The sequence below is a fragment of the Muscardinus avellanarius genome, assembly GCF_963383645.1.
Source record: "Muscardinus avellanarius genome assembly, chromosome: 8".
Taxonomy (NCBI): domain Eukaryota; kingdom Metazoa; phylum Chordata; class Mammalia; order Rodentia; family Gliridae; genus Muscardinus; species Muscardinus avellanarius.
In genome coordinates, this window is record NC_137794.1 from 37,544,672 (window position 1) to 37,557,477 (window position 12,806).

Here is a 12,806-nt window from a genome sequence, read left to right on the forward strand (position 1 = left end):
GACAGGAGGATTGCCCAGGTTCAAAGCCAGCCTCAGCTACTGAGTGAGGCTCTCAGCAACTTAGTGAGACCCTGTTTCTAAATAAAATATAAAATAGGTCTAAGAGTATAGCTCGGAGGTAGAAAGTGTCTGGGTTCACACCCCCCAGTACCACAAAACAGAGGGAGAGAGGAGAGAGGAGAAAGAGAGGAAGGGTGAGGGAGAGAGGAGAGAGGAGAGAGAGAGGGAGGGTGAGGGAGAAGGAGAGGGAGAGGGAGAGGGAGAGAAAGAACAAAAACGATGAATGGAAAACGATGAATGGCAAGGTGAATACAGAGGATTGAACCCAGAGCCTTATACAATCCAGGAAAGTACTCTACCACTGAATTACGTTCTTAGCCCCACAACTTTACTGTTTATAAGAATGTTTTTTTCACTTCAAACTATGAGGGTGAAACAAGTGGTACCCTATAATAGCAACATAATGGATTTTAACATCCAGGTTTTAAAAATTTTGTCTTGTTTTATGAAATACACTGAAATAAACTAGAAAATACTAAAAAGGGTATTTCAATGTTAAATTCTATTTTGTGTCATACATGTGCCCATTTTACAACACAAGCTAGTAAAAACATACATAATAAACTATTACTGATGGAAACTTTGTATGTGCTGGGCATTTTTCCTACTATTAACATGCATTATCTCATTGAATTCTCGTCAATGTTTTAGGTATTTTAATTTTTTTTTTTATTATTTTTTTAGTGGTACTGGGGTTCCTGGAAACCCTTCTACCTCCGGGCGACACTCCCGGACCTATTTTATACTTTTTTAGTTGGAAACAGGGTCTCTTAAGACAGCCTGGCTGGCTTCAAACCTGCATAATCGTCCTGTCTCGGAACTCCCAAGCGCGGAGATTACAAGCATGAGCCACCACACCCAGCTAGGTATTTTAATTTTTAAAACATGAACTGAGTGCAGTGGTCAATGCCTATAATTCCAATACTTGGGAAGCAGAGACAAGAGGATCTCAACAACAATTTAAAGAGACACTGTTACAAAAAGGGGGAGTGGGTTGGAGATGTAGCTCAGGGTAGAGGACTTTTATAGCCAGTATACCCTGCTCCCAACAAAATTAGAAACAAAAAGATTACATAATGAAATAGTTTTCAAGTAGTTCTGATATGACAAAAAGGTTAGTAGAAAATTGACTTACTTCAAATAAAAGTCTATAATAACATCATTTAAAAATTCTCCTTCACTTAGACAATGCAGGTCCTCATTAGTAACCGAGATGCCTCCCTTAGCTGGAGGTGGTGGATACACTATTAATCTGTAATAAAACAAGCAAGTAAGCAAAGCTTTACATTTAACTGAGATATTATTAAACAGAAATTTAGAGCATTATAAATGTAAAAGAATTCTCACTTTTCTACAGGTCCAATGAAGATGGTGTGGCTCTCCCCAGTTTCTTCTTCATCATCAAAAAACTGAAATTCCTGTTTGTTTCTCAGCTGTACTTTAGATTCGAAGGACACCTGATTTTAAAAAGAACTGAATTATCAATTTGCAAAGTCAACTGGGCATTTTCTATAAAAAGAGAAACTACAAAGCACAGAAAGCTTTTCAATTAAAAATGACTAAGAGTATGAATCTAGAAAGTATATATGATACTTAAAAATTAAAAATAATAAACAATCTGGGTGTGGTGACACACCCCTGCAATACTTGCTACTTGGGGGGGCTAAGATGTAAATTTGAGGCCAACCTGGGAAGCTTAAAAAAACCCTGTCACAGAAAAAAAATTTTTAAATGGGTAGAGGACATTGCACAGCTGTAGAGTGCTTGCCTAGGATGCACAAGATCCTGGGTTCAATCCCCGACACTGCAAAACAACAAACCCCCATAAACAGGAAAAGAGTGACTGTCTCTTTATCTGTAGCTTCTAGGCAGTTATATTTTCCCAATATATGTTAATAATAGTTTTCTAGCATCTAATTGCTGTAAGATTTCTCCTGCCCCTAATAGATTAGGTTAGTAAGATTCAGAGAACCTTAAAAAAAAAAAAGTGCTTTTCTTCTAGTGATTTTTTTTCATCTAGCAGCGGAGGTCAATGTTCAATGGCTAGGCAATCCATGGGAAGTAGGGAACACAGTTCAATGAGCTTCAACCCTCCATAAAGTTAAATGAAACAGAGTATCCTTAGAGGGAAGAGCCTTCCATTGAAATTGCTTTATGGTTTATGCTGCTCTTTTCTTCCTCTGGTATTACCTCCCATAGCCAACTCTGCAAAAGAAGGAGACCAATTCCCCTTCCTTCTGCTCTTTACCCCAACACACTATGACCTCACTCAACTATAACCAAAATTGTGCCTTGGATAGTCAAATTTCTAAGTCTGTAGCCAGGCTGAGAGATTTGGTCTCAGCAAATTAAGCAACCAAAACTCAGTTGCTGCCGGGCGTGGTGGCGCACGCTTGTAATCCCTGCGCTTGGGAGGCAGAGACAGGAGGATCACGCAGGTTTGAAGCCAGTCGCCCGCGCTGGCTTAGGAGACCCTGTTTCCAAATAAAAATGTAAAAATAGGTCTGGGAGCGAAGCCCGGAGGTAGAAGGGCTTCCAGGAACCCCAGTACCAAAAAAAAAAAAAAAAAAAAAAAAAAAAAAACCCTCAGTTGCTACAGTAATGATACAGTAGTACTTTAGCATATAATCCGTGTAGCTGAGTTGTTTCTAAATAAGGATATATATTTTGACATCAACATCAAACAACATGTATTCTTCACTTCCCAAGTTTTAAACCATGTATGCATATGTTAAATGTATAATATGGTACACTGGGACCAAAATGAAACCGTATCCTTAGAGGGAAGAGCTTTCCATTGAAATTTAAACCTAAGCCACAGGATAATAATCGATTTGAACGAAGCAGCATCTGTATGAGTATACGGAGAATGGGGTAGGGGAGGATGAAAGAAAAAAGAAGAGTATGAAATGACAATAGAACAGCATGGAGAGGAACTAGAAATGTTCCTGACACCTGTGTCAAGTACTATTTGTGTCATAGGCAACCCATCCACCATTAACATGTTGAATCAAGGTAGTTTACGTATTACACATAAAAAAATTCTAAAATGACCACAATAATGAGCAGTATTATATAATAAAGCATTTCCCCTTATAATTATCCAGTGATTAAATTTATTTTAAAAATATTTAAACAATTACAGTTTTAACTTTGTTGTCTTTCTGTGCACAACTTCCTTTGATGCTCTCTTCATAGCTTCTTGTACAGGCAACAAGTCGGCTATTGGCTTCTTCAAAGGGAATTTTCGCAAAAAAATTGGAAACATTATTCTTAAGACCAATCTCATTAATGATGCTTTCAAATATCATGTTTGCCTGAAGATCAAGGCCATTTTGAAAAATTAAAATTATGTACTGTTCCTCCAAATCTGAAAAGAGACAAATATAACTATAAGGCTAAACAAACAAAATAAAAAAAAAGATAATTTTTATTTCCAAGAAAACTAGAAGTCCTGGAATAAATGTCTAAAACTATATATGTATTTTATATTTATAAAATATTTTATTTTTTGTGGTACTGGGGATGGAACCCAGGGGCATTCTACCTCAAAGAGACACCCCCAGCTCAATTTTTAATTCTTTATTTTGAAACAGGGTCTGAGTTGCAAAGGGCCTCAATAGCTGTCCGTGAACCGTGATCTTCCTGTCTTGGCCTCTCGAATGCTGGGATTACAAGCATGTGCCACCATGCCCTGATCCCAAAACAATATTTGACATACAATAAACACAGAACTAAAGATCAGTATTTCTAGATAATGTCATCTAAGTTATCAAGAGACAGGAACCAGAAGACACGAGTCTACCAGCAGCTCAAGAATAAATCTATTCATAAATGTTGCTAATTTATTTCTAACTACTGGATCCAAGTCTATTTAGTCATACATTTATCAGTTAATATTTATGTTAAATCCAAAGAGAAAACTGCTAAACAAACTGGTATTACTGCTTATAGAATTTAGCTGAAATACTGGTACTAGTCACTAATGTGTGAACCTTGAGGTTTTAATAGTAGCTAGCACTGCTGGGCTTGCTGTAATCCCATTACTTAGGAGGCTGAGAAAGGAAGATTGCAGATTTGAGAACAGCCTCAGCAACCTAGTGAGACTCCATTTTTATTTCTTATTTTTTAGTGGTACTGGGGACAGAACACCTCCAGCCCCAATTTTTTTTTTAGTTAAAAAAAAAAAAACAAAAAAGGGTCTCACTGAGTTGCGAAGAGCCTCACTTAAGTAGCTGAGGCTGTCTGTGAACCGCGATCCTCCTGTTTCATCCACGAATGTTGGGATTATAAGCGTTTGCCACCACGCCCAGCGACTTCATTTATTTATTTAATTATTTTTTGAGAAACCAGGGAATGAACCCAGAGGCATTCTACCTCTAAGTTACAACCCCAGCAGTATTTTTTATTCTTTATTTTGAAACAGGGGCTCACTAAGTTGTGGAAGGCCTCACTAAGTAGCTGAGGCTGGCTGCAAAACTGTGATCTTCCTGTCTCAGCCTCCCAAGCACTGGGATTACAAGCGTGCGCCACCATGCTGGACTGAGACTGTTTTAAAACAAAAAATAAAAGGCATGTGGTGTAGCTCAGAGGTAGAATACCCCTAGGTTCAATCACAAGTACTAGACACACACAACAAGAAAAGTAGCTAGCATTTATTGAACACTTAGTTAACATAGCCCATACTGCTGAAATTACTTATTTCATAAGCGATTATGCCATGTCAATAAATGCTCATGGTAAAGAACAATAAATTGGAAACCTATATCTAGTTACTGTAAAGGATGAAGACCCTTTCTATGAACTTGAGAATTGCCTACTCAAGCCTACTTTCAAGAATTCCAGTTACACAACTGACTCACAGCATTCCTAACAGGTTTGGAACACTCAAGACAGTGTTAAAGAGTGAAGATTCTTTGAATTTTAACCCTCTTTAAAAACTTTCTAAGCATGTAAACAGTGCTTTTAACTTCAGTTCTTTTATATTCTATGTGTTTTCTCTCTCTGCAAAACAAAAGCAATACTTTCTACAATGTACCTGTAATACATTATAACAAATGAAAATGAGTGACCTAAGTTAATACTCCTTCATCAGGCCTTTACCATGAACTGGAATAGTGAAGTCTTTTGCTTTCTTGTACTCAAAAAATTCAGGAAACTGCATAATGTATTTGTATTATTTGTTCTATATAACTTACTTGTTAACTTGTTTATTCCTTTACAGTCATTCCGAACTTTATCCTCCTTATTCATTTGTAGTTGCATGCTCAGCTTTTGATAAATTGCTGGAATTGCCTGAAGAAACACTACTGGTAATTTTCGGACATTACACCATTCACATTTAGTTAGATCAGAGGTATGTAAAATAATCTCTACAGGATCACTTTCAGGTTCTGGATGAAAATAGAAAAGGAATCCATGCTAGTAAAAGCAAAATCATGAATGGAAGAAATAGAAGTTAAAGTTAAACATATATTATGTTCTATAAATAACTCTTAAAATTATAAATATTTAAAGTTTCTGCATTTTTCCAAATAAAGGGGCTTTAAATATTAGGTTTTGTTATGTTGCAGAATAAAACTATTCCGATATACATGTCTTTTACAAAGGAGATATATGTACTAATCATCTTAATGATTCTACAAATACCTTTTGGTTTTTTTTGGTGGTACTGGGGGTGGGACCCAAGGACCTTCTACCTCCAGGCTATACTCCCAAACCTATTCTATACTTTATTTGGAAACAGGGTTTCACTAAGTTGCTGAGAGCCTCACTAAGTAGCTGAGGCTGGATTGGAACCTGTGCCATCCTCTTTTCTCAGCCTTCCAACTGTGGGAATTACAAAATAACAAGCATGTGCCACCAAGCCCAGCAACCCCTTTGATCTTTTATTCCTGTAAAGTATAAACAATACTTTAATGAGAAAACATTATGTAAAACAACTTACCATCTAGATGTATCTTGATAAAATTTAAAGAAAACTAAAAAGAAAAAAGATAAATTAGTACTGATTATAGACTTAAACTTTTTTTTTTGGTGGCCCTTCTACCTCCGGACTGCACACCCAGACCTATTTTATATTTTATTTGGAAACAGGGTCTCTTAAGGCAGTGCAGCTGGCTTCGAACCTACGCGATCCTCCTGTCTTCGCCTCCCAAGCCAGGGGATTACAAGCATGCGCCACCATGCCCGGCTAGACTTAAAACTTTTACTACACCTTAAATGACAGAATTTATATAAACCTTAAGTTTATAGAAGGCAGAAAAATATAGCCATTTAACATTTCATTAAGATGAAATACTCCCCCCTACCACCAAATCTTGCATAAAGTAAGGCTTTGCTTTTTTTTAAGCACTTAAAACTTTATATTGTTAGTTATCTCTAGAGAAGTTGACACAGTATTATAATGAACACCTGAATACTCCTTACCTAGTTTTACTGTTGCTGACGTATTGCTAAATTGCTGAGCCTGACCTCTAACCAGCAATCATCTAGTCTCAGCCTCCCAAGAACTGGGATTATAGGTGTATGCCACGAAGTCTGTCTGCATCACTCTATACAAAAACTCAACTTCCTTTTTGTTAAACCATCCTAAATCAGGCAGCAGATATTTTAACATTTCATTCCAAAATTATTGGTGAATGTACTTACTAAGAACAAAAACTTTGCCTAGGCAACCAAATCATTAGCATTCCTTAGAAATCAAGTAACTTCATTCAATATAAGTTCTTGTTAAATTTCCCTAACTGTTCAAAATTGGCTTTTATCCCTGTTTTAACTTCTCATCGATCCATGATTCTGTTAAAGATATATTACATTTTCCTGTTCTGTCTATTCCATTCAATGACAGAAACTGTCTGTTCTTCATGACATGTCCTTTAAGGAATCTAGGCTAAGTTCTATAAAACAAACACCCTGAACTTGTGTTTCTTCATTTTAAAATTTAGACCATAGAGCCTAAATTTTAAAATATCACTTCAGGCACTCTCACTATAGATACAAGCTTAATCACTAAAGTGATGGTATGTTTTCATCATAATGATTACTTTTCTCTTTGCAATTAAATAATGTGAGGAGAAATACTTGAAGATATGGAAATATCCTATTTTCCAAAGTTCTTTCTTTAGCATCCATTGAAAATCTTGCCAGAAACAGGTATTGGGGGGAGGGGACTATAAATGCTAATTTTCTAAATTTATTTTTATGTGGAAAAGACAACACTGAGCCCGATACAACTCACTAGGCATGTTTACAAAAGAGAATAAAAGAGACAAATACGAAATGCTTTTTTTTTTTTTTTGCAGGACTGGGGATGAAACTCAGGGACATTCAACCTCTGAGCTACAGCCCCTGCCCTTTTTTTTATTCTTTATTTTGAAACAGGGTCACTAAGTTGCGGAGGGCCTAAGTAGCAGAGGCTGTCCATGAACCATGACCCTCCTGTCTCAGTGCTGTGACAAAAAAAAAAAAAAAAAAAAAATCACATTCACACATTTCATTTGTTCCTATAAACTAACCTGTAAAACTTAAAAAAAGTTTTTTCTTTTAATCATAGTGTATCTTAGAACCATGAACTTTATCAGGAAAGAAAGCTATTACTTATCACAAGTTAAATACTAATAATAAAGCTGGGCGTGGTAGCACACACTTGTTAATCCTAGCATTTGGGATGCTGAGACAGGAGGATTGCTGTTCACGGACAACCTCAGCTACTATTTAGTGAAAGAGGCCCTCTGCAACTCAGTCAGACCGTTTCAAAAAAATAAAGAATAAAAATTAGGGCTGGGGGTGTAGTTTGGAGGTAGAATGCCTGTGGGTTCCATCCCCAGTACCACAAAAATCAATAAATAGTAATAATAAAACTACCTTTGAACTTTCCTATTATAATCAAATATGTTCCCTTATAGAAATGGCTTTACAAATAAAGGATAATATTAAGAGACAGGGTTTGAAAGGAGATTTGGGAATTGTCAAAAATACCAAGTTAAATCATCATAAAATAGTCTTACATAGTAAGTACAGAGCTTTAGGAATTTCAATCTACCAACAATGTTTATAATACATGAGAAAGAAGAAAAATGATTAAGAATGCTGATTAAGGAGATGATATAAAAATTTCAAATAGGAAATACTTAAATGTAAAAAAAAAGAAAAAAATGTGATGGTTTACAGTAAAATAACAAATGGACAGGTATGACAGGCAAGATAAAGAGACTACAGAAAGTCTGTCACAGCCATTGCCAGGCGTGGTGGTGTACCCTTGTAATCCCCAAGCTTGGGAGGCTGAGATAGTGGGAACACACAGGTTCGAACCCAACCTCAGCTACTTAGTGAGGCTCTCAGCAACTTAGTAAGACCCTGTTTCCAAATAAAGTATAAAATAGGGCTGGTGTAGCCCACAGGTAGAAAGCCCCTGGGTTCCACCCACCAGTACACACACACACACACACACAAAAAAAAAAAAAAAAAAAAAAAAAAAAAGAAAGAAAGAAAAGAAAAGGAAGGAAAAGAAAAATGAAGAAAGTCTGCCAGGCGTTGAGGATAATGAATTAGTCTAAAAGCATAATGTGGCCACTGTGGCTCAATACCCAGGGTTTTTTATTTCTTCTTCTACTTCTAAGCTATAACTTCAGTCCTATTTTTTATTCTTTATTTTGCAAGAGTCTCACTAAGTTGTAGAGGGCCTCACTAAGTAGCTGAGGCTGGCCTTGAACCTGCGATTCTCCTGTTTCAGCCTCCTAAGTACTGGGATTACAAATGTGTGCCACCTTGCCTGGCATTTGTTGTTGTTTTATTTTGTTATGTGTGATTGACCTAGAGATACTCTACTGCTGAGTTATACCCCCAACTTTTTTGTGTGTGGTACTAGGAATGGAACTCATGGGCATTCTACCCCTGAGCCAAACCCCCAGCCCTATTTTTTATTCTTCATTTTAAAACAGGGTCTGAGTTGCAAAGGGCCTCACTAAGTAGTAGCTGAGGCTGTCTGCAAACCTCGATCCTCAGCTCTACCTCCCGAATGCTGGGATTACAAACATGTGCCACCATGCCCAGCTAACCACAACTATTTTATTTTTAATTCTGAAACAGGTTTCACTAAGTTACCACATGCAGGTTTGAACCCACAAAAATCCTCCTGTCTTAGCCTGCCAAGTGTCAGAACATAGGCATGTGCTACTGGGTCTGGTTCACTACAGTTCTTTAATATATTCTTTTTTCATACACTGAGCTGGCATAATAAAAGTTATATATCGAAAGATTTTCTAATTTGATAGTTATATGTATCTTCCTGTAGTGAATCTGTCACTACTATGAATGTTATGTTATAAAATTTTTATCCACTAACTTTTAATGGTGAGAAGTTATTATATACCTTTTTCTTTTCTCCTTTGTCTTTTGCAGTGCTGGGGATTGAACCTAGAATCTCACATATGCTAAGCAAGCATTCTACCACTACACCAATTTTGAAATAATTTTGATATTCTATTCGTTTAACCTACAAATTTTAATTATTTTAGGTTAGCCATGGCAATGGAATTTTGGGCCTTATAACTGCAATAATGAATAGCTTATATACTTACAATTACAGGCTCTACTAGTAGTCGGAATAATGTTCCTACTCGTATACTTCGGCAATTTAAAATGACACTTTCAAAGGAATTTTGGCAGCTCAAAGATACAGAATCAACTAATGTTTCTTGAGAACTCATTTTACGACGTTTTATAGGTGTACTAATGATAGAATTGCCAAACTGAAAAAGAAAAGAAAATTTTCACTTAGTAAGTTGCCATAACAAGGATATAAACTATGTACACATACACAAAGGAAACCCAAGATGGAAATATAATTATTGACAACATAAACATGTTATTTTCAACAGTAGCAGACAAAATAAAAATTTGCGGCTTAGATACAAATCCCTTCTACTAGCCGGGCGTGGTGGTGCATGCTTGTCATTCCAGTACTTAGGAGGCTGAGACAGGAGGATCTCACACGTTTGAAACTAGCTTCAGCTACTTAGTTCGTGAGGCTCTCAGCAACTTAGTGAGACCCTGTTTCCAAATAAAACATAAAATAGGTTCTGGAGTGTAGCCCTGAGGTAGAAAGCCCCTGGAATCCATCCTCATCAACACACACACACACACACACACACACACACACAATTTTAAAAAAAATCCCCTCTACTTTAGCTTCACTTAATCCACTATTTGAAATTCATGTATTGTATAAGAAATGGCACCTGAGAATCAATGTTCTTGGGTTCATATATTAGTCAAACAACTTTAATAATCTGGTGTTGTAAAACTTAGTAAATTCCTTTAAGTTTCTGTTTCCTAAACATAAAAAGATCTGCTCAAAAATTAATATATATAAGCAGCTTAGGAGAATGCTTCATGCACAATAAAATGCTGAATAAAATTAAATTTGTAAAGCTGGGTATAGTGTCACACACTTGTAATCCCAGTATTTTGGAGGCTGAGACAGAAGGATCGTGCAGTTCGAAGCCAGCCTTAGCTACTCAGTGAGGCCCTTTGCAACTCAGTGGGACCCTCTTTCAAAATAAAATAATAAAAAATCAGGTTGGGGATATAGCTCTGGTAGGCAGAATGCCTCGGGTTCCATCCCCAGTAATGAAAAAAAAAAAATTAAGTTTGTAATAGTGGAAATAGTTAATACTCAAATTAAATAATTGATTCTTAGAAAACAGGTAATTAGCCGGGCGTGGTGGCACAGGCTTGTAATCCCCGCGCTTGGGAGGCAGAGACAGGAGGATCGCGCAGGTTCGAAGCCAGCTGCGCGTGCTGGCTTAAGAGACCCCGTTTCAAAAAAAAAAAAAAAAAAAAAAAAGTAAAAATAGGTCTGGGAGTGTAGCCCGGAGGTAGAAGGGCTTCCAGGAACCCCAGTACCACCAAAAAAAAAAAAAAAAAAAAAAAAGAAAAAAAGAAAAGAAAAAAGAAAACAGGTAAATAGGGAATAGTTTTTTGTATTTCAAAACGATAAAAAAATGCTTTATATATTTACATATTTTACTTGATCTGTCAAGTTGTAATTTCAGTTCCTTCTCAATGTAAATCACGCACATAAATAAAACATTTTCAATGTCTGTAATTTTTTTTTTTTTTGGTGATGGCACTGAGGGTGGAACCCAGGGGCTTTTCTACCTCTGGGCTATACTCCCAGACCTACTTTCTATTTTATTTGGAAACAGGGTCTCACTAAATGCTGAGAGCCTCACTAAGTAGGTAAGGCTGGCTTTGAACCTGTGCGATCCTTCTGTCTCAGCCTCTTAAGCACTGGAATTAAAAACATGCGCCACCACACCCGGCCTGTCTGTAATTTTAATTAAAAGTGAATTCAGTGTATCTTATCAAAAATGCTTGAGATGAGAAATGTTTCAGATTTGAGGATTTTTTTGGATTTTGGAATATTGCATAGATATTACTAATTGAACATTTTTAATCCAAAAATCCAAAACTTTTTGAGCATCATGACAGCACACAAAAAGTTTCAGACTTTGGAACATTTAAGACTTGGGAGTTATGGATTACAGACCTACAATCTGTAGTAATTTTATTATTCTTATCACAAAGATAAAACATGATATTGACAGAAAATGAGAGGGGAAAATATCTACTGCATAGAGATAGGTACTCTTTCCATTATGTTTCTGGTGATTTATGATTTATGTCGTAAGAAATAACAGAATGGCAAGGAAACCCCAAAGACTCTACCAAACAACTCTTAACAAGCAAGCTTAGTGATACTGCAGGATACAAAATCAACATATATAGCTGGGCATGGTTGCACACGCTTGTAATCCCCGCGCTTGGGAGGCAGATACCGGATCACGCAGGTTTGAAACCAGCCGCGCTGGCTTAAGAGACCCTGCTTCCAAATATAAACTATAAAAATAGGTCTGGGAGTGTAACCTGGAGGTAGAAGGGCTTCCAGGAAGCCCAGTACCACCAAAAAAAAAAAAAAAAAAAAAAAAAACAACCCAAAAAAAAAAAAAACCCAAAAAACAAAATCAACATATATAAAACATTATACCAATAGTGAATTATCTAAAATAGGAATCAAGAAAGCAATCTCACCTATAGTAGCAAATAAACAAACCCAAGAATAAACTTAAAGAGGTGAAAAATTGCTGTGCTGAAAACTCAAAAACACTGGTGAGCTGGGCATGGTGATGCACACCTGTAATCTCCCCACTTGGGAGGCTGAGACAGGAGGATCACAGCTTCTAAGCTGTCACTCAGCAAACAAAAAAACACTAATATAAAAAAGACAACACACGACTTCCGGGAAGATGGCGACGAGAAAAGCGGGGCTTACAAGCCCCGCTAACAACCAATCTCTATTACCACAAAATTAGTGCCTTTCATAGCCAGAAAACACCATCAGCAGAGAAACAAAAAATGCAAATACAAAGGACAGAGAAAAAGAGGCCTGGAAAAATGAGACACCAGAAAGAAACCAGACCGCAGTGCTGCGGCCGGAGCCACGGCGCAGAGTGCCGCGTGCTCCATCTTCCCTCGCAGCACCAGGCTCCAGGGAGGAGGGGAACTCAGGACGGAGCTGAGAGCCACAGAGGAGATACGCCGGCCTCACACCCGAGGACGCAGCAGCAGCACCTTACTGCCGGCAGCAACAAGTTCACCGGACAGCACCAGACCAACGCACTCAACAGCCCACCAGGCTTCAGAGAGGAGCGGCGAAATTCGGCAGATTTTTCTGTGCAAGG

General features: G+C 37.3%; 1 protein-coding gene across 1 annotated transcript in view; it reads right to left on the bottom strand.

The window, feature by feature from the left end:
• Positions 1 to 1,191: 1,191 nt before the first annotated feature.
• SENP6 (SUMO specific peptidase 6) overlaps positions 1,192 to 12,806 on the bottom strand; it is a gene marked incomplete at both ends in the record, with an annotated part of 96,151 nt that continues 84,536 nt past the window's right edge. The window contains 6 exons of the mRNA XM_080700507.1: positions 1,192 to 1,312; positions 1,408 to 1,517; positions 3,204 to 3,430; positions 5,259 to 5,453; positions 6,008 to 6,041; positions 9,642 to 9,812. Of these exons, the coding sequence (XP_080556633.1) occupies positions 1,192 to 1,312; positions 1,408 to 1,517; positions 3,204 to 3,430; positions 5,259 to 5,453; positions 6,008 to 6,041; positions 9,642 to 9,812 (858 nt within the window). The remainder of the gene's footprint in view (positions 1,313 to 1,407; positions 1,518 to 3,203; positions 3,431 to 5,258; positions 5,454 to 6,007; positions 6,042 to 9,641; positions 9,813 to 12,806) is intronic.